Below are 21,905 nucleotides of genomic sequence, written 5' to 3' on the forward strand. Positions count from 1 at the left end.
TATAATAATACTGTATATAATATAGTACAGACTGTATTCCACTGTGCCCATATATACACTATTCCTTTTGTGTTTAATTTTTTAAAATTATATACAGTTTAATATTTCATTATATTCATTATCCTCTCCTATAAACACCTTATATCTAATAAGTACTTGGCAGGTACTGTTTGAGGAAAAAATATGTATTCCAATGAAATTATAAAATTAGTAACAATAACATACAGTACTGCGATTGGTTGGCGACCAGTTCAGGGTGTACCCCGCCTCTCGCCCGAAAATAGGCTCCAGCACGCCCACGACCCTAGTGAGGATAAGCGGCACGGAAAATGGAGGGATGGATGGATGGATAACAGACAGTACAGCAGTGATTCTCAACCAGTGTGCCGTCAGAGATCATCGAGTGTGTCGCAGGAAATACACTTTATCCGTCAGAAAATTGTTAACTACAAATGATGTGTGTGTTCATCTATCTTTTCAATGACAATTACATGCTCTTCCACTGGATGGAAGGTTCACATTCAAACCGGTGTAATCACTTTTTGTGACATTTTTTCTGATATAAAATATAGTGTGTGCCTTAAGGCTCAATAAAAGTTGGGAAACTGCACTGTATATGCACACAGAGGTGACCATTTTCTTCCATTTTCAGTTTAATTCTATAACAAAAACAATGGAAATCATTGCACACACAAAAGTGTAGACAGTACGAGCGAATGCCAAAATAGAAGCATTGTTGGTAGAAAATGCTTGTAATTGTCGGGGGAAACGGGGGGCTTTGGTGTTATGCTAATAAAGGCTTTGAATGTGAAATTTCCCCTGACAAAGGGGCTTGAAAGGGAAGGGGGGATGGGACGGGCACAGCCAGGGGGGGCTCACATTGGAGAGAGGCAGCGTTGGGTGGGCGCGGCTAAACAGGCGAGCACTTCCTGCTTCGTGGACACGTGGTTCCGTGTCTCAACGCTTGTCAGTGTCGGCGGAGCTCAACAACCCTGCTCTCCCTTTTCTCCTGCCGTTCATCCCCGAAGACCTCCTCCTCGTCTTACTCCCGCCGACGTTGCTCCTGTTGATACCAGCCGACTTGGCAGGCCGCGCTTGCTGGTTCAAGACAAGCGTGAAGTGCTAAGGTGTGCGTGTGCGATATTGTATGTGTGTGTGGCAGCTACCCGGCCGTCCGTGTTGTCCTCCCCAACATCCCGCCTCGTTGTGTCGGTCATGACGCTGGAAGCGATCCGCTACCGCGCCGGGTCTCTGCAGATCCTCAACCAGCTGATGCTGCCTCACCAGACCGTCTACGATGACATCCGCTCGGTGCAGGACGCCTACGAGGCCATCAAGTCCATGAAGGTAACGCTCTCCCCTCCCCTCCTTCCACGCCGGGTGCATGTGCATCTCCTCCCGTCGTGCATGCGCGCCTCTGCCGTCGACTCCTTTGTGCACGCATGTGTGGCCCTGCTCGCTGCCCTTGACCTGGATTTTTTGTTTTGGGGGACACGTGGCACCCCACCCCCCAAAATCCGTAATGTATAGATGACTTATTGTTCAGTGCAAACTAGACAATCTACTTGTATACAGCCACCCGCCAAGCAGACCCCTCCTTTCTCTGGGAGGGCTTATTGATGAATTATTAATGCCCCTTGCCAGGGTTTTTGTTCTCATTTTTGGTCCTGTACTGCACTCAGTGACACCCCCACTACATTTTTCACTGCACACTTGAAGTCCAGAGGTGAGGATGAGATGTGCCCTCGGACTCTTGGACTTCCTGGGCACATTCACAGATGTTTCAGACCCTCTTTCTTCCTCCCAGTTACACAAGTATGCAGCAGTTACAAGTGTAATCGTGCGGTTGTGTCAGCATGAAGAATTGTGCTATAAGCAGATGGGTGATGTCATGATGATGTAGTTCAATGGTAGAGGGAATAATGCCTAAACGTTCTCTGCCTTTCAGAGCACTGATTTCAAACTTTTTGCTCACACTCAGTTAAGGTGACAATTTTATATACAAACAATATACAAGAGAAACATACAGTTTTGACTTGAGCCAAAGTATGAGTTATGAGGGAGCTTCAGATATGTCTCCGCTCGAGTGAATAAACTCAGTTATTGACCAAGACAAACAAACAAACACGCAAATAGAAAATGGGAACACAGAATTCACGTCAAGATGCTCCTGATGTCACTCAGTAGGCCATGGGACCAATAAAGGCACACAGCTCAAGTGCACAGTTGTTGTGACTTCCGGCTTTTCGCAACGTAGAGTAATTCCCCTCTCAATATCCGTATTTAAATAGGGTGTTCCTTTTATGGTTCTTAATTTTTAAGTTCTTTAAACAGTTTTTAAACAATACAAACACATATTTTCAGAGAGAAATGGCTAACACAAAAATATTGTACAAAATAGAGTAAATACTGTAATAACACAAAAATCTGCAATATAGCAGGATCATGAACCGCAATATGGCAGGGGTTTACTGTAATTACGTTTTATAAAGTCTGGTTATTTCTTTATATTCGCCTTTATTTAATTATAAAAGAAATCTGTAAAAAACTGGAGTTTTTTGGGGTCTGGAACTGAATTTTAATTAATTTTGCAAATAAACAATGAGGTTTGGTGACTTATTCTGCTGAACATGACCAACTTTCTTTACCAGGTCCGGGGTGCCCCAGCTATCGCCATCGTAGGTTGCCTCAGCTTGGCTGTGGAGTTGCGAGCAGGCGCGGGTGGTGATGACCCTGTGACGTTCATCCGTGAATCTTTGTGTCGTCTGACATCAGCCAGGCCCACCGCTGTCAACATGGGCCGCGCCGCACGCGAACTAATGGAGTTTGCAGAGAATGAGAGCATGGAGAAGAACTCTGAGCAGCTGAGAGAAAGGTGGGCAACTTCAATTTGAAATGTTAACTACCGTATTTTCACGACCATGAGGCGCAGTCTCAGTTACGGGGTCTATTTCTGTATTTAACACATACATAAGGCGCACCGTATTATTGGGCGCAGGCATGGTAAAACATACGCTAACTTAAAACATACGGTAGCATGCATGCACGCTAAAACAATGTTTTTAAAAAGGCAGCGGGAGCAAAACTGAGTTCGGTTGTAATTTATTGAAGTATGTAACAATGTACTCACGTTATTTTTGGATCAATCCTCATCCACAAATGCATCAAAGTCCTCATCTTCTGTATCCGAAATGAACAGCTGGGCAAGTTCTCCATCAAACACGCCAGGTTCCCTCTCGTCATTGTCGGAGTCAGTCTCGTTGTCGTGCGGCTCCTCGGAAATGATGCCGGCTTTTACGTAAGCTCGAACAACAGTGCACGCAGACACGTTAGCCCAACCATCCACAATCCATTCAAAAATTGTGGCGTAACTCGCCCGGTGCTGCCTCCTAGTCTTAGTAAGACTGTGTTCGCCATCTGTCATCCATCGCTTCCACGCCACTCGCAACTTCACTTTGAACGCCCTGTTTACACCGATGTCCAGCGGTTGGAGTTCCTTAGTCAAGCCTCCCAGAATGATGGCAAGCTTCCTCACTTGCTGCACATGGCCGAGTTATTGCACTCAGTCGAATGGTGACTGTAGAGACGCTTCTCACGGCTGTTCTTTGCTCATTAATCCATTGCTCGAGTTGGTCTTCCAACTCGGGACACCACGCCTTGTTTCCGCCGAAACTCAGCTTCATCAGAATCAGAATCAGAATCAGAATCATCTTTATTTGCCAAGTATGTCCAAAACACACAAGGAATTTGTCTCCGGTAGTTGGAGCCGCTCTAGTACAACAGACAGTCAATTTACAGAACACTTTGGAGACATAAAGACATTGACAAAAAACAACAACAAACAACAATTGTGCAAAAAGATGCAGAGTCCTCAGTTCGAATGGCTAATATCGCAATAGTCCGGTGCAATGACCATTGTGCAAAGGGCACTGAGACTTCAAGGAGTGTATGCGGTTTAAAGTGACGAGTACTGCGATAATCTGGGACAATGGTTGTGCAAATGTTACAGATACTCCTCAATCAGTGTGGAAATGGAGCAGATGCTACTCTGGCATGAGTGGCCACTATATGCAAATAGTGCAGCACGGCGAGACAACTACAGTGAGTGCACGAGTAATACATAATACAGAAATGTGACAACGAACTCAAGTCAAAAAATTAGCTGTTCAAGAAGTTGATTGCAAGAGGGAAGAAGCTGTTGGAATGTCTACTAGTTCTAGTTTGCATTGATCGGTAGCGCCTACCTGAGGGAAGGAGCTGGAAGAGCTGGTGACCAGGGTGGGGAGGGTCCGAGAGGATTTTGCACGCCCTTGTCTTAGTTCTGGCAGCGTGCAAGTCCTCAAGGGTGGGTAGGGGGGGTACCGACAATCCTTTCAGCAGTTTTGATTGTCCGTTGCAGTCGGAGTTTGTCCTTTTTTGTAGCAGCACCAAACCAGACTGTGATGGAAGAACACAGGACTGATTCGATGACCGCTGTGTAGAACTGTCTCAGCAGCTCCGGTGGCAGGCCATGCTTTCTCAGAAGCCGCAGGAAGTACATCCTCTGCTGGGCCTTTTTGAGGACGGAGTTGATGTTGGTCGCCCACTTCAGGTCCTGGGAGATTGTAATTCCCAGGAACTTGAAGGTCTCGACGGTTGACACAAGGCAGCTGGACAGCGTGAGGGGCAGCTGTGGCGAAGGATGCCTCCTGAAGTCCACGATCATCTCTACAGTCTTGAGCGTGTTCAGCTCCAGGTTGTGTCGGCCGCACCACAGCTCCAGCCGCTCCGCTTCCTGTCGATATGCAGACTCGTCACCGTCCTTGATGAGGCCGATGACAGTGGTGTCATCTGCAAACTTCAGGAGTTTGACAGTCTGGTTCGCTGAGGTGCAGTCGTTCGTGTAGAGAGAGAAGAGCAGCGGAGAGAGGACACAACCTTGGGGCGCCCCAGTGCTGATGCTGCGTGTGGATGAGGTGGCCTCCCCCAGCCTGACCTGCTGTGTCCTGCCCGTCAGAAAGCTGTAAATCCACTGGCAGATGGCAGGTGAGACGCTGAGCTGGAGAAGCTTGGATGAAAGGAGTTCAGGGATGATGGTGTTGAACGCTGAGCTGAAGTCCACGAACAGGATCCTCGCGTAGGTCCCTGCACTGTCGAGGTGTTCTAGGATGAAGTGCAGTCCCATCTTCTTGACTTGGCGAAGCTCGTTTTCCTGCTTCCTCCACTTGCGAACAATGGATTCGTTTGAATTCTCTCGTGGCTGCTCGATTCCCAGGTTCCTCCGCGTAACTGATAGCTTGCAGTTTAAACTGTGCTTCGTAAGCGTGTCTCTTCGTAGGTGCCATTTTCGGGGGTCCTTAGCCAAACCGATGCACATACCGGCGCTATATACCTACTGGGGGCATGCCTTTAGCGTCCTCTGTCACGCGCACCCTTCCCCCTTTACGTCCGCATGCTGTCCTCAGTCACGTCCACCTTCCTCTACATAAGCAGTGTGTCAGCAGGAAATGCTCCCTGTCAGTCAAGCCAAGTTCTCCAACAAACACGGTGGGTTCCCTCTCGTCATTGTCACAGTCAGTCTCGTTGCCGGGGGGCTGTTCAGCAATGATGCCGGTTTTTGCGAAAGCTCGGACAACAGTCAAAGCAGATATCTTAGCCCAAGCATCCACAATCCATTCACATATGGTGGCGTAACTCGTCCGGCGTTGCCTCCCATTCTTAGTAAAGCTGCGTTCGCCATCTGTCATCCATTGCTCCCATGCCAGCTTTTCCTTGTAATCCGCTGGAAGTTGCTGCGCCACGGTAGTCCTTCCCCGAATGGATAAATGGCGCCGTTTCATTTCTTCTGCAAGTGTTATTACCCTCAGTCTGACAGCTTGCAGTTTAAACTGTGCTTCGTAAGCGTGTCTCTTCATAGGTGCCATTTTCGGGGGTTCCTTAGCCAAACCGATGTTGTTTTGCACAATGCACACCCCGGCGCTATATACCGACTGGGGTTGTGGCTTTAGCGTCCTCCTTCACGCACACCCTTCCCCCTTTACGTCCGCATGCTGTCCTCAGCCACGTCCGCTTTTCCTCTGTATAAGCAGCGTGTTATAAGGTGCCCTGTCCATTTTGGAGAAAATTTAAGACTTTTAAGTGCGCCACATAGTCGTCAAAATACGGTAGTTGGCAGCGCACTTTCTATTATTTGCTCTGGTGCCATTTTGAAAAAAAAAAAATACACATTCTAGAGTAGGTTTGGAATTGAAAGTGAGAACATCCTAGGTGTGGTAAAGAAAAACATCTGTTTTCACTTGCTTTAATTAATTTAATACTTTATTGGGAAACTCAGCTCAGTAATACAATCGTAAGGACAGCAGACTTGAACATTGATGGGATTCACAATAAACTCACAATAAAGTCTTACATTTTGTAGATTTTGTGAAACGTGACTTAAGTGTTTTACCTAAGGTTGGGCATTGTTTGAATATGAGCGATTCCGATTCCGGCGCCTGATTTCAATTCCGGTTCCAAAGGATTCTCGATTCCGATTCTTTTAGGGGGCTAGATCAAAAAAGTTTGCATGATTTTAATAAAGGGTGTCCAAATTATGAACATTCATTTTCTTAGCAGCCTGCACCATAGATTAAAATGCACATTTGACTCAAGGTTCTTTATAACCATCCATCCATCCATTTTCTGAGCTGCTTCTCCTCACTAGGGTCGCGGGCGTGCTGGAGCCTATTCCAGCTGTCATCGGGCAGGAGGCGGGGTACACCCTGAACTGGTTGCCAGCCAATCGCAGGGCACATACAAACAACCAACCATTCGCACTCACAGTCACACCTACGGGCAATTTAGAGTCTCCAATTAATGCATGTTTTTGGGATGTGGGAGGAAACCGGAGTGCCCGGAGAAAACCCACGCAGGCACGGGGAGAACATGCAAACTCCACACAGGCGGGGCCGGGGATTGAACCCGGGTCCTCAGAACTGTGAGGCTGACGCTCTAACCAGTCGTCCACCGTGCCGCCTCTTTATAACCAGTATCAATATAAAACCTATGAACTAAAAGACAACGTGTGTGCAACTAACCCAATTGACTTAATATTCATTAATTTATGTATCAGCTAAAGGTTAAATATAGCATTGTTATGCGATATTTGGGACTGGTTTATCACGTCAAATGGTTCATATGTGCAAGTTTTAACTTGACTTCTTGTTTTAAGCTTGGAGCCTTATATTTTGAAGGGTATGCACCGGAACTCAGCATTTTGGCACCAAAAGTAACTCCACACGACACTGGTGAATTTTGAAAACAAAAGTAAACCGAGAAGGCAAGAAAAACAGTAATGAATGGAACCAAATGCTATAAAACGATGATCCATTACCTACCCACTGATGAGTCACAAGGTTAGTGTTTGTGATAATATGAGCCAACGTTTATGTGAATTTTCCCAATTCATTGTGATGATGTAAAGTTGCTGGTTTGACCTTTGGCAAAGTTTTAGCTCAATGTTAAGCTTTTTTTTTCCCAGTCATCGGCTCTTACGTTGGTTTGAAGACTAAAATAAATGCTAAAAACAGTCAGTGCAAACGTGTAATCAACCGTTTACCTTGTTAGGTGCCTCAGTGTTGGCATAGACATTTTATTGTTTCACTCTCCCAGTTTGACTTTGCTGAAGTTCGGCGCGGTGTAGGCTGAGTCGGAGCGGGAGGAAGCACGTCAGATTTCTAAACATCGTGAAAGCCTCCTTTGCACAATGTAATCTTATAAGTGTTGCACTGAGGCGAGTGGTCATTCATTTTAACAAAGTTAAGACACTTTTTTCTGCCGCCGCCGTTGGGCACAAGCATGTCTTCGTGCACAAGCACATCTTCGTGCACGTTCGTCTTTGTTGGTTTTCGCTGTAGAGTTCAGTTTGATCTGGAACATATCCACTGCGATAAACGTGGCTTCATTGTAACATTATCATTATGATATCTTGGATCAACAACGCGAACAGAAAGTCTCGTCCCAAGATAGTTTTTAGCCTAATGAAAATGATTTTCAGTCACTGTCTGGAGATCACCTAATATTCTTCAGTTGAAAAGCTCGCCTGACCTTAACAGCATCTTCCTTCCATTGGTTCTTGTTTGAGACTCCTCATGTTGTCTTCAGCACAAAAAGATCCCATACTGTAGTTCTATTGAGGTCGTCTTCTTTTGAGACCATCCTGTTCTGTCTTTTTTCCCCATTATGCGCCTATATTGTACTAACTGTGCAGCTCCGTCACAAATCAGAATTTGTCTCGCGCCTTCTATTAGCAGCTATATCATCATCATCATCAATGACCCTCTGGTGATCCAGTTCCATTGGTACTAATGCTGCCTAAGCGATGATCGACAGGTACTGTGGTGCTTTGGATTACACTTCTATTTGCAGCATTGTCCTCCAAGTTCATCTTAATTTCATCTGTCCAACAATTCCTTTTCTATAAATCTAATCTGTCCTTTGTGCTTTTAAGTCTTACCAGTGGTGTGAACTCTGTGGCAATGGGCTGAACTTATATTGCCCCTGCTCATGCACTCACATTCACACATTGATGTAACTGTAGCAGGAGCCCCTACGGTTGTTTTGCTCAAGGATACTTTGGAAATTAAAGTCTCCAGGGCTGAGTCAACCATTGTCTAATTCTTAGACTGCCACTCTAAGTGAGCCATATCATGCACCCACCCTCTGTACTTTCTTTAACAGTGACATGCCAATGTCCTTATGGACTAGATGTTGCTACTTCTAGCTAGTGATTTTTCTTAATCACATAAAGTTTGCCGTTTGTGGTCTTTTAAACCTTTGGTTGCTGCTGCTTCTACCACTTTATTTTTTTTCTATTTAACAGTGTAGCAGATTGGAGATTTGGCAACTCCTACAGTTTATGCCATCTGTCTTGATAGGTTTGTTGTTTTTTTTAGCCAAATAATGTTCCCTTTATCTTGCATGGACAGATCTTTTAACCACATAAGAGATTCCAAGGACAGCAACTAAATGTTTTCCAAAACGTGGAACCACTTGATGAATTTTAATGTCCTACGATTGAGAGAAAAGGGCCACAAGTGCATTGTCTATAGTTACTTTACGTTTGAGCCTTGGTAATTAGATGACTAAGTGACTGCAAAATTCTGTTATACAGTATTATATGCTTTGAATTCATTGCAATAGTTCACAGAGGCAAAAATATTGGGGTTGCCATTTTTGCTTCCCTGCATCTGTTCACATTGCACCACACCTGGCTTTATACCCTCCCATCAGTAAAGACCAGAAATACGATTCTAAATAATGTAACTTGGGGTTTTCTTTCACACCCAGGTACCAGCTGTCACAACACGTCTGTATTAGACAAGATACATGAACATTTGCAGATGAAAGAGTGAACATTGGGAAGCCATCACTTTAAAGTTCTAAATTAAGATTTAACTGTGATTGTGAAGAAACGCCATGGCTGATGCCAATGCATGTGATGCAACAGCTACATCTGTAGAAAGAAATACTAAAGCTAAAAGATATTTTGTTCTGATGGAGACTCCTTCCAAGCAGATCTGAATTTAATAGTCCATGTATTTTATATATCTGCTTTAAATTGGTTATTCACTCATAAGGGACTCACATAGAAGTGGTTCTCGATGGGGGACAGACAGTTGTGGTGTCACCGGGGTTGCAAAATTCAGCAAATTTTCATAGTTGGAAACATTCCATGGAAATTAATGGCAATACAAATATACATATAGTTAATGGTAGTTGTGTTAAGCTCGTGCTCAGCCTGTTGTTTGTCAGTTGTGAGTGTGTCGTAGTCTCATCCCAACTTGGATTTAACTCTGTTCTTGTAAGAACATGCCCTGTTTTTTTTGTTTTCTTTTACACGATCAGGATTTTTGGGGCCGATCAGCGAGTTTAAAAAACGATGACTGGCCACCGATCCGATCAAAAGATGGAGCGATGTGTCTATTTAAATGACCTGTTCATTTACTGTATATACTTGTGTACTTAATTGCTCAAAAAATATATTTGCAAAAAATAATGTATCTTTGTTCATCTGTTTATACCAGTGAGGCATAGTGACAGACAGAACAAATGAATGGTCTTCTATTAGATGGCAGGAAGTACGTGCAGTAATTAATGTATCCACTTTTAGTGACATTTTTGTTTGTTGGCTTGCCGTAAGATTTTTCAATTGTAAAATATGTTCCTTGGCTCCATAAAGGTTGGAAATCACTGCTCTAGTCAGGTCATGTATTCTAATCAGTCAGGTGAAACCAACATTACAACATGACAGAAATAATCGGTGCTAACTTACTGTAATTAAATTACTTTATTGTAATTCAATTACAACCCCAATTCCAATGAAGTTGGTGTCCTCAGTTTCCAAACGTTTATTGAATCTTGTTAAAAGAAAAGGTGATGTAACACATGACCCTGTCCCAGCGTTTTTGGAACATGTTGCAGCCGTAAAATTCGAAGTTAATGATTATTTGCTAAAAACAATAAAGTTGATCAGTTTGAACATTAAATATCTTGTCTCTGTAGTGTATTCAATTAAATATAGGTTGAACATGATTTGCAAATCATTGTATTCTGTTTTTATTTGTTTCACACAACGTCCCAACTTCATTGGAATTGGGGCTGTGAAAAAGAAAAACTGAAATATCACCCAGCCATAAGGATTCAGACCCTTTGCTGTGACCCTCATATATTTAACTAGGGTGCTGTCCATTTCTTCTGATCATCCTTAAAATGGTTCTACACCTTCATTGGAGTCCAGCTGTGTTTGATTATACCGATTAGACTTGATTAGGAAAGCCACACAGCTGTCTATATAAGACAATACAGCTCACAGTGCATGTCAGAGCAAATAAGAATCATGAGGTCTGCCTGAAGAGCTGCGAGACAGAATTATGGCAAGGCACAAATCTGGCCAAGATTACAAAAAAAAATTCTGCTGCACTTACGGTTCCTAAGAGCACAGTGGCCTCCGTAATCCTGAAATGGAAGACGTCTGGGACGATCAGAGCCCTGAGCAATTTGGGGATAAGAGCCATGGAGAGAGAGGTAAAGAAGAACCCAAAGATCACCGTGGCTGAGCTACATAGATGCAGTCGTAAGATGGGGGAAAGTTCTAGAAAGTTAACCATCACTGCAGCCCTCCACCAGTCGGGGCTTTATGGCAGAGTGGCCCGACGGAAGCCTCTCCTCAGTGCAAGACACATGAAAGCCCGCATGGAGTTTGCTAAAAAACACCTGAAGGACTCCAAGATGGTGAGAAATAAGATTCTCTGGTCTGATGAGACCAAGATAGAAATTGTTGGCCTTAATTCTAAGCGGCATGTGTGGAGAAAACCAGGCACTGCTCATCACCTGTCCAATACAGTCCCAACAGTGAAGCATGGTGGTGGCAGCATCATGCTGTGGAGTGTTTTTCAGCTGCAGGGACAGGGAGACTGGTTGCAATCGAAGAAAAGATTAATGCGGCCAAGTACAGGGCTATCCTGGATGAAAAACTTCTCCAGAGTGCTCAGAACCTCAGACTGGCCCGAATGTTCACCTTCAAAAAAGACAGTGACCCTAAGTACACAGGTAAAATACAGAAGGAGTGGCTTCAAAACAACTCCGTAACTGTTTTTGAATGGCCCAGCCAGAGCCCTGACTTAAACCCAATTGAGCATCTCTGGAAAGACCTTAAAATGGCTGTCCACCAACGTTCACCATCCAACCTGACAGAATTGGAGACGATCTGCAAGGAGGAATGGCAGAGGATCAAAGACTCATGGCTGTAGTAGCTCAAAAGGGTGCTTCTGCTAAATACTGAGCAAAGGGTCTGAATAATTATGGCTGTGTGATATTTCAGTTTTTCTTTATTAATAAATCTGCAGAAATTCCAACAATTCTGTTTTTTTCTGTCAATATGGGGTGCTGTGTACATTAATGAGGAAAAAAATTAACTGAAATGATTTTAGCAAATGGCTACAATATAAAAAAAGTGAAAAATTTAAGGGGGCCTGAATAATTTCCGTACCCACTGTACATTATAAAGAGCACGTAGACCTGTGTGTATTGGGTCATTATCCTGTCGAGGTACCATAATACTCTGTGATGGAGGAAGCAAAGCAGCCTCAAAACATAACCAAGCTTCCTTTATGTTTCACAATCGGTACAGTGTTCTTCTCTTGTATATGCTTCATTTTTGTCTCTGTAAACATAGAGTTGGTGTGACTTGCCAAAAAGCACCAGCTTTGTCTCATCTGTCCAAAGGGCATTCTCCCAGAAGCTTTGTGGTTTGTCAACATGCATTTTGGGATGTTCCAGTCTTGTCAGTTTCAAGTTAATGACCATTGTGGGGTTTTCTTTCTTTAAGGGTACCAACACTTTTTCCTGTGTCGAGTGTCAAAACAGTGTACCAACAATTTTGTCCACATGCATGCATGTGCTTAAACTGCATACAGAGTATCCCTCAAGCGCCCAATGGGAGCATCTAACCTCTTGTGCCCCCCACAGTGTAATAGCCTGGATTGAAGACATGCTGGAGCGAGACGTAAATGACAACAAGAAGATCGGTAACTATGGCGCCCAGCACATCCTTTCGGGTGTCCCGAGGGACTCCGTGACCATCCTGACACACTGCAACACTGGCTCGCTCGCTACGGCTGGATACGGGACCGCACTAGGTAAGAGTTAATCATGAGGGGCGGCTGTTGTGTCAGTATTGCTGTAAGTGTAACTAAGCAGTGAATCTGGGTGTGTAGGAGTTGTGCGAAGCCTCCACACACTGGGAAGGCTCAAACGTGTCTACTGCACAGAGACGAGGCCGTATAACCAGGGGTCTCGACTCACGGCGTACGAAGCCGTAGCAGAGGGAATCCCCGCTACGCTCATCACAGACAGCATGGCGGCCCTCACCATGAGAGAAATGAACATCACAGGTTTGGGTTTCCCGCTTGTTTTCTACTCAAATTACTTCCACTACACATCCATCTCACCTTAACCCTGTTTGACCGTCGGCTTTCGCTCTCAGCTGTGGTGGTAGGAGCAGACAGGGTGGTTGCCAATGGCGACACAGCCAACAAAGTGGGAACATACCAGCTAGCCATTGGTGCCAAGCATCATGGGATTCCTTTCTATGTGGCCGCTCCCAGCACATCATGTGACTTAAGCCTGGAAAGTGGCAGGGACATAATAATCGAAGTCCGCCCGCCCGAGGAACTCACCAGTATAAATGGAGTCCCCATTGCTGCTTCAGGTATGAAAAAAGTGTTGCTGTCATTAATGCTCCCTGCCTGGTTCACGTTTCTCCATGTTGCTGCTCCCCTTTACGTCTTTTGTCTTGTCTTCATTTGTGGTTTGGGGGGGGCAGGCAATGAGTATTTTTGACAAAGGAGTAAAAAGTAGAGATGTTTTCAAATGTAGGGAGTAAAGGTAGAGAGTTGTAAAAACAAATACAGATACCCGAAAACTGTACTTAAGTACTGTAACAAAGTATTTGTACTACGTTACATCCTACCACTGCCTTTTTCCTTCAAATAACATGCTGTCCCTGGTTCTGCTATGAATCTGCAGGCATCGAGGTGTGGAACCCGGCGTTCGACGTGACTCCCCACCAGCTCATCACAGGAGGAATCATCACAGAGCTGGGGGTCTTCCTTCCCTCAGAGCTGCAGGCAGCCCTTACTGGTCGCCTTACTGCCCTCTAAGAGCCCTAACTGCTGGCACTTTGGCGCCACTGCACCTTACTGTCAGACACTCAAAGACACTCATCTTGTCACATCTTACACCCAAACACACACACAGTCATGATGTGATTACATTTTGGTAAAAAAAACAAAACAAAAAAAAAACAAAGCAGTCAAATGTTAGCGGAAGAAAAACTTCTTTACCTTCCCTCTCTTTGCACACACATACATAAGGTGAAATACACTGCAGGGAGTCAACCAGACATGCGTGCAGTTCCCCCAACCCCTTTCCTTTGATTATTTTCCCTCTAATTACTTCAATCTCACACTTGTCATGCTGCTCATAATTGTTGGCCGCTTCTTTCTCTTTTCAAAAGGCTTCTGTGAGTGCTCAGCTGACTCTAATCTTTCAACTGTGATTGGCAAAATATTTTGAGTCATAACTGAGAGGAATTTTCAGGGCAACTACAAACAACAATCCTGCTGACAGGACTGATTTTCATATTAAATTTAGGATTCTGATCAGCTATGGTTACTGTAAGTGCTGCTGTCCAATTGTAAATATGCGTCCTTGCTGGTAGCGTGTACATAATGTAGAAGACAAATCCACTGCTACTGCTGATTTAATAAGTTAAAATGACATGGTGGCATCAAAATGTTATATTAACATTTATTTTTTGTCTTTGTGTAGATACTTTAGTAGGAGTGTTATCCAAATTTATAGCTGTAATATGAAAACAAATATTTCATTTTTTTTTAGCCTGTGTGATTTTTTTTTTTTTTTTTTAAGTGGAATATCTTTGACACATGGCTATATTTATACAGTACTTATCATACAATCTTATTTTATCTTATTCTCTATCAGTATATATGTAGCCATACTTCTTTCAAAACCATTCTCACCATGTTCATCATATACTGCACTCTTACAGTCTAGAAAAGGGAGAGAGTGTCACGAAAACAGCTTTTGCTGTGAATCCTCAAATACAGTGTACACAGCGAGGGATAGTTGATCACAAAATAAAAGGTTGACATTCAAGTGTGAATTGGTGACTGTTTTTTTTTTTTTTTCTATTAACAAGGCTGAGTTATTTATTGCTACCTCTTGGTATCCACCGAACTTGCTAGTTGTAAATTACTTGTAGAAACTGTAAAAATTAACCAAGTGGTTGATTAACTGACTGAAAATACTCTGGAAGGTGTTTCCGAGCTGCAGATCTTCTGAAGTTCTGCGCATTTTTACTGAAAACTGAATAAGCTCTGATAAATAGAGTAGTCCTTGAACAGCCGCACAGACTTCTCGCTGCAAATCACGGTGACGAAATAATTTAGAGTAGAATATTTCACTTATGTAGACCAATTTAAAGTGAATTTACACAAAAACAATAATTGCGATAATTTAGGAGTCTGAGAGAAATGTGAAAGGGGACTTACTGGAAGATTGAACATTCAATAATTGTTTCATTGTGCATTGATTCTCTGAAGAAGGCTGAGTGGTGATGTGAAATGAATGCAAAACAACAACAATCTATTCAGTTTACCACAGATATATACTTTTTACATTTGTGAGGTCATCAGATTTGAATTAAACTTTTGTCACAAACCTTCCACAAAATGTCAGTTTTGAGCAAAAATTGAGATTAAGGCCTTTTAGTGAAATTGCTTAGGTTTTTAAGTGTTTTTTTTCGGGGGGGGGGGGGGGGGGGGGGTGCAGATGGTGGTGGGTGGTTTCATTTGGGAGATTTGCATTTTCATTTGTAATTAAATAACTAATAGGTTGTGTGGTCTGGCGGCATTCTTTCAATGAACTAATTTTAAAATACTGCAACAATCTGGCTGTTATTTAATCTTTTTTTTTACTAGTCCTACTGCATGATTATTTTTTCCAAATGCTTTGTGAACCTTTTCAATATTGTTGATCTATTGGAGGAATTTTATTATACAGGTGAATCTCAATAAATTTGAATATTGTGAGAATCTTCCTTTGTTTCATTAGTTCAAAAAAGTAAACTGAAATATGTTGGGTTTTTTCTTCTTTTTTTGATTATTGCTTGCAGCCAGCCAAAATCCAAATTCAACTGCAAAATTTGGAATATATAAGAAACAAAATGAATTTTACTATAGAAATTATGTAGGTACTGTTCATCTCAAAAGTATTATCCCATGTGCTTAAGGAATCCGTATGGAAAAATTAATAAACTTTCCGATAATATTCTAATCTATTGAGAAACATCTGTATATTGAATGTCTTATTGTACAGCAGCATTACAGTGTACCATGTGTCCTCCCTCTCTCTCAAATGTTTTCATCAAGCCCAAACAGAAGAAACATAGACAATGTGAATCAACAAGTCTTCTGGGGTGATAGGTTTTTGGGGATTTGATAGCGGGGGGGGGGGGGGTATCTGTTTTGTTTTTTGTTTTTTTTCCCCCTCTCGCTCTCTTTCCATATACTGTACAGCTCTGGGCTTCTGCCTCCATTATTTGTGTTCAAATGAAAATGTGAAGGATGGTGCCGTAGGGTTGGTGAGGTGTATAGTGGATTCAACACAATTCATTCACATTATGTTCTCACCTCAAAACTAAAGCAACGTGGTGGATAATCAGACACAGAACCTCAACTAAATTTATAGAGCACTAAAACAACAACAACTGTACTGTATAATGTGTGTGCAAATACAAGACTTGTCCTCCTGGGGGTCACATTTAAGAGCTGCGTGTGTGAGACACTGGCTTGCACCTTTAGATAATTCATTTTTCAACCAGGAAACATGTCCCAATGGAGCACTGAGAGGTTTAGAGATAATTATGAAATACCTTTTTTTGTTGTATCCAGTGATTTTGTCCATATTTGATGTGCTTAAAAATGATCTAATTGCTTGGATCTTATTTTTGAAATTCTGTTTCGATTCTCCACAATGATGCTACTTTTTGGCACGCAAGCACTTGTGTCATTTGATTTGTGTTGTATTGTACAGAATAGACTCAAACATACACTAAGTAGCAACATTATAGCTGTTTAATACTTAGAATACTATGTTATTCTCTCTCTGTCCTTGAAGATTTAAGCACCCCGAATTGTTTGTACGCCACAATGATTTCCAGTGCAGTAATTTATTTTCCATGATATTGTGATTCCAACTGACTAAAGGCCTTTGCTTGTTTTTACTGGAAAGGCCAACTAAACCATGCACACTACCTCACCGCCTACAAACTTTGACAGGCACGGACACAAGGACTTAACATGTTCACATGGATAAAAAGAACTGCTCAACAGTACAGACACACATTGTCCCCAACTTTTCAATCATTGTACATTGAACTCAAAGTGACACAAACATTTTGTTGCATCACTCATAGTTTTTCAAATAGCTTAGGTCCAGGAATGTTATATTGTGTTTCCCTTCAGGGATTTGTATAACAATACAAATTAAAAAAACATTTAAACCATAAACGGTATTGCTCCAACAAGCTGTCCTTTAGAGACCCGACAAATGCCTGACTAGGTGCCAAAATGTTGCATGTTCTGTAGTGTCACCTATATTTCCTTGTGAAGGAGTTTTGTTCAGATGGCCTCTTTATACAGTATCAACATACTGTATTGTCATTGGACACCACTTGATCTTTGTTTAATTTCGTGATGTTGAAATAATTATCGACTTATTTAAAATATATATCTTTCTGGCTATAATGCAATCTTTTCACAAAAGAAAGAAATGAATAAAACCTCGGTGAAATCATTTGTTTTTGTGTCATGGTCGCACGATGTTAGTATCGTAATACAACCAATAGGTGGCGGTATAGCGACAAGTAGAAAACGTGCATACCGACAGAAGAAGACATTTGGCAGTTTATCTTCCGGTTAGCCAAAATGGCGCAAGGTTCGCGCAAGTTTAAAGCTCAACGTCCTGGAGCTGCGAAAAAACAACAACAGAACAAACAGAAGGGACCAAAGAAAGGAGGTAGGAATGTGGCATTTTGCCAGTTAGTAAGTGACACGAGAGACAAAACGTCAAAACAATCAGTGGTTGAGGAACAGCATCATGTGACCTGCATGTGCGTCTGTGTACACCTTCCGTTCTAACTATTCTCCCAAAACGAAATTCCCGGTGCCTATGAAAAAAATATGTATGGGGTATCGCTTGTAGTTAGTTCCCCCACATTTAAGGCCAACAGCTTGTAAGAGCTGATAGCGTCAGATATGATATACAGCTTTGAAAAAGAAGACTACTGCAAAATCACCAGTTCCTCTGATTTTATGTTTGAGAAAATTAGCATTTTTGTTTCATTCGATAAACTACTGACAATATAACTCCCATATTCCAAGTACAAATTGTCCTTTTAGAGATTTTATTTGCAGAAAATGAAAAATGGTAAAAAATACAAAAGAAGGTCCAATGTTTTCAATGGTCTCTCTCTTTTTTTTTTTTTTTTTTTTTTTTTCCAGAGCTGTACATTTAATATGGTGACCACAGTTCATAAATAAAAAAAAAAAAAAACCTGAAATATTTTTCTATTTTCTCTTGAAGGGAGGATCATTGCGCCCAAGAAGGCTCAAGTGATTCAACAACAGAAGCTCAAGAAGGTAAGCTGTTTCACCAAAGCAACTGTCAATCTCTCATTTATAACTGACCTAAGACGTCAAAGCTGTGACGACGAAAAAGAAATAATTCTACCAAAACAACTATGCTTTTATTCAACTAGAATCATCTTATAATCATCTTTTTTTGGCTAAATATATTAGATTTATAGTTATCACAGAAGTTTATTAATATATGATATAATAATATAATATACAAATAGACCGGGATTCAAATCCCAACCCGGCCTGTGTGGAGTTTGCATGTTCTCCCCGTGCCTGCATGGGTTTTCTCCAGGTACTCCGGTTTCCGGCTGGGCCCCTGCTGACTCCTCCGGGTGGCTAGTTTTGGGGTGCCTCGGTGGGGCCTTAGCCCTTGTGGTGTAGGCGCAGCAATTAAAAGACACTTCTGACCGTTATTATGCATGCGAGATGGTGGCAATTCAGTTGGATGTGTCCGCAGATACCTCTGGGATTTATTCGCTTGGTGCATATAATGATTTACTTTCACCTTTCTTACAGATAGTGTCCTGTCTTTTGTTGTCTTCTCTCCTTCTATTATTAAGTTGTCTTTTAGCTTTAGTTTTTTTCTGTCACTCCCCTTTAAAACGTTGTTCTGTCCTACTGAAATTTTCAATAAATATCCCTCAGAGTACAAAGTACCACAGAGGCAGCTTAAAACCTGGCATAAAATGGGTACAGATCCTCCTTTCTGCTTGACCTTACAGGACAAAAATAAATAAATAACTAAATATATATATATATATATCAATGCATTTTACACCTCAAAAAACAAATTAAAAAGAAAAACTGCAAATCAGTTTTACCATGGAGACGGTCGCGAAGACTTAAGCACGCAGGGCCGTATGCGACCCAAGGCGCTTACGTAACTGATACGTGGGAAGTTGAATGCGGAAGTGATTTGGTTGAAGGAGCGGGAACGCAGTAGGAAGATACGACACAAGGCTGAATTGAGAAGAGCAAAAACAAATGAAAGGAAAATGTGGGAGTATTTCATAGTGAAATGCAAGGCGAGCACCTGTTCGTTGTAACACGGACCTTTCTCTCCGCTGAAGTCGCCGCATCGTGGGACCCAAGAGAAGACGGTGAAATTAACATAGTTCAAATCAGTGAGATTAGTTAGTTTGTCTACCTTACATAACCTGCCCTGCCGAGCGTTTCCGGTAATTATGGGTACCGTCGAATGAAAGTTAATGAACTCTAATTAAAGAAGTGAACAGTGAATTTAACCATCCTCTCAAGCTTATCACCCATTTGCTGTCTTGTCAAAGGGTCTGGAAGTCGCCATCAGGAACAAGATTGAACATGATGTGACCCAGAAGGCGAGCTCCTCCCTCCACAAGCCCCTCAGTGTGGTCAAAGGCGCTAAGGGCAAAAGCAACCCAGGAGCCCCTCGACCAGGAAGCAGCTCCAAATAGGATGGGATACAATGGACATGGATAAACATTATGACTGTGCAGGAAACAAAATTCTTTAAATCTTAAGTTTCAGGTTACTGCATCTTAACAGTGACCACAGGTATGTTGATGTTGCTGACTGCTGCCTCTGTTCTCTTCAGTTACAACAAATTTTAAACATGAGGTTTTGTAGCGGAAAAGACAAAGCTTTAAATGTGGGAAATGTAACTTCTTATTTCAAAAAATATAATTCTTTAATGTTAGCAATAGTTAGATGGTATGATTATATGTTATATGATAGTTATATGACCTGCAAACTCAAAATGTATGAACAAGAATGTCCAGATTCCTAACAGGCAACTGAGATCTTGTCAGCACACATTAAATGATAAAAGAAAACTCTTACTCTTAAAATACTGACTTGTTTGTCATTTCCTGTCAGTGGTTTCCAATAATCATTTTACATCTCCAAATGAACACACAATCACTACACATACTATTGAACTAGAACATTGGTTAACTCCAATCACATTCTTTTTATTCTGTGATCTAGCCATCCTTTTTCTATAGTGGCCATCATTAGTGTCAGGGGTTAGCCTGTACTGTACCAGCTGACTTCAGCCAGGGTACCGGTACACCCTGGGCTGGTCACTGGTCAATTGCAGGGCATTTTCTTTATTCAACTACTGCAAGAAAAATTATATTATATTATAGAAAGTTCTGAAAGTTAATAAGGATATACAGTGCAAAGTTGCTTTGTGGCTATATTCTGTCAAACCTAAACTTAAGTTACCCCTTCTCATTTATCTCCTGAATGCTGAAGAACTGTCAAGTTAATTAACGATTATCTGCTTGTTGGGTGAGCAAAGCCCTCTGTACTGGAATACACTGCAGTAATAAACGTACTGTACTGTGTAATTGTAGTTTCAGAATCAGTGAGTAGGGTTTGATTGCCACCTGGTGGTGTACATGAGTAACCACATTGTTACCGCTACACTAAATTGTCACCATGATTCTGCCCAAGACATATTTTGAGTGAGCCCTACGTGCAGTTAAACCAAGTTTAGAATAGTTTTTGTATTAATACAGACTAAACGGGACGCTAGAAAATGTCAGTCAAACAGACTAAAAGAAATTATGTGTAAGGTTTTGTACTTCTCTCAAAAAATCACCATAGGAAATGGAGCCTCTATGGAGAAAGTGTTATCTCATACTCAAATATTTTACAGGGGCAAACGTAGGTCACTGATGGTGTAGTGGTTCAATTTCCTGACTCTGTGCCCTGTCCTTTTTTCAAAAGTCAGCTGAGATAGGCTGCGGCTACCCTGAACAGGATTTGCAGTATAGGAAATGGATGGATGTACGGAGACAAGGGCTCTACTGCGGATAAAATTCTCCAGTGGGCCACATAAAGCTCCAATTCCACGAGCTTCACTGTAAGGGATTTAGGGTCATGCTCAACGTTGTTTTAGACACTTTCTAAATCCTGTAAGGTACATCCAAAACCAGTTTTCTGTGTGATAGACAAGATATATTGTGGTCTATACTATATAGACTACTGAAGAGTAAACAACAATGTGTTCGGAAATGCTAATAATTTACCACAAGACTGTGTTTTAACTAATTTTCTCGCTAGTCTGCTTTAGACGCAAGATACCCTCACATGGCTTTATAAAGTAACAGCTTCCCCCCCCCCCCCCCTTTCTGAAATAAAACATAATGTAGGCTTATGGCCAGTGAGTCCACAATAAATCCTGTAGCGGACTGTAACACGAATCTCCTCTTATCGTGATGGCAAATCATGTGCACACTCAGTTTTACTGTTAAAAATACTTTGGCTGCAGCTCTCACACAAGTTAAAAAAAAAAACATGCAACAAAATGTTATGATTCTGAATTGTTTGGTGGGGTTGTCAAAACATACTGTATGGTATCAGCACAAAATAAGTCATAATATATTTTATATTGAGTGATTCGCGGGATGCTCTATTTAGCTCTGCTGTCACAATGATGGTTTATATAATAACACCCAATACAAACATCCAACAAACATTAAGATTCTAAACATAGGAATTTGAAACAGAAAATAAGACATCATTGTATATGAATGACATATGAGCATTTCTGAAGAGTTATGTTTTCATTAGTATGATTTTTGAGTTGTGCAGACGCACAACATTCCATCCATCCATCCATTTTCTGAGCCGCTTCTCCTCACTAGGGTTGCAGGCGTGCTGGAGCCTATCCCAGCT

At 42.0% G+C, this 21,905-nt stretch overlaps 2 protein-coding genes across 2 annotated transcripts; both read left to right on the forward strand.

The window, feature by feature from the left end:
* The first annotated feature begins 885 nt into the window (after positions 1–885).
* mri1 (methylthioribose-1-phosphate isomerase 1) lies at positions 886–14,697 on the forward strand. The gene is made up of 6 exons (XM_061769916.1): positions 886–1,347; positions 2,652–2,875; positions 12,487–12,656; positions 12,735–12,911; positions 13,004–13,228; positions 13,546–14,697. Exons 1-6 carry the CDS (start codon positions 1,216–1,218, stop codon positions 13,677–13,679), a joined length of 1,062 nt encoding a protein of 353 aa, XP_061625900.1. The 5' UTR covers positions 886–1,215; the 3' UTR covers positions 13,680–14,697.
* Positions 14,698–17,491: 2,794 nt separating this feature from the next.
* Positions 17,492–20,070, forward strand: c4h19orf53 (chromosome 4 C19orf53 homolog). The gene is made up of 3 exons (XM_061769918.1): positions 17,492–17,619; positions 18,187–18,242; positions 19,529–20,070. The coding sequence occupies exons 1-3, from the start codon at positions 17,529–17,531 to the stop codon at positions 19,673–19,675; spliced, it is 294 nt and encodes a 97-aa protein (XP_061625902.1). The 5' UTR covers positions 17,492–17,528; the 3' UTR covers positions 19,676–20,070.
* Positions 20,071–21,905: the final 1,835 nt, after the last annotated feature.

This window comes from Phyllopteryx taeniolatus, chromosome 4, assembly GCF_024500385.1.
Source record: "Phyllopteryx taeniolatus isolate TA_2022b chromosome 4, UOR_Ptae_1.2, whole genome shotgun sequence".
NCBI classification, from domain to species: Eukaryota; Metazoa; Chordata; class Actinopteri; order Syngnathiformes; family Syngnathidae; genus Phyllopteryx; species Phyllopteryx taeniolatus.

Excerpts from the sequence above, each read along its gene's own strand:
- mri1 (XM_061769916.1), top strand. The coding sequence starts at position 1,216 with ATGACGCTGGAAGCGATCCGCTACCGCGCCGGGTCTCTGCAGATCCTC. Across the intron at positions 1,348-2,651 it reads AGGCCATCAAGTCCATGAAG|GTCCGGGGTGCCCCAGCTAT; the intron begins GTAACGCTCTCC and ends TTTCTTTACCAG. Across the intron at positions 12,657-12,734 it reads TGGATACGGGACCGCACTAG|GAGTTGTGCGAAGCCTCCAC; the intron begins GTAAGAGTTAAT and ends CTGGGTGTGTAG.
- c4h19orf53 (XM_061769918.1), top strand. The coding sequence starts at position 17,529 with ATGGCGCAAGGTTCGCGCAAGTTTAAAGCTCAACGTCCTGGAGCTGCG. Across the intron at positions 17,620-18,186 it reads GAAGGGACCAAAGAAAGGAG|GGAGGATCATTGCGCCCAAG; the intron begins GTAGGAATGTGG and ends TTTCTCTTGAAG. Across the intron at positions 18,243-19,528 it reads AACAACAGAAGCTCAAGAAG|GGTCTGGAAGTCGCCATCAG; the intron begins GTAAGCTGTTTC and ends GTCTTGTCAAAG.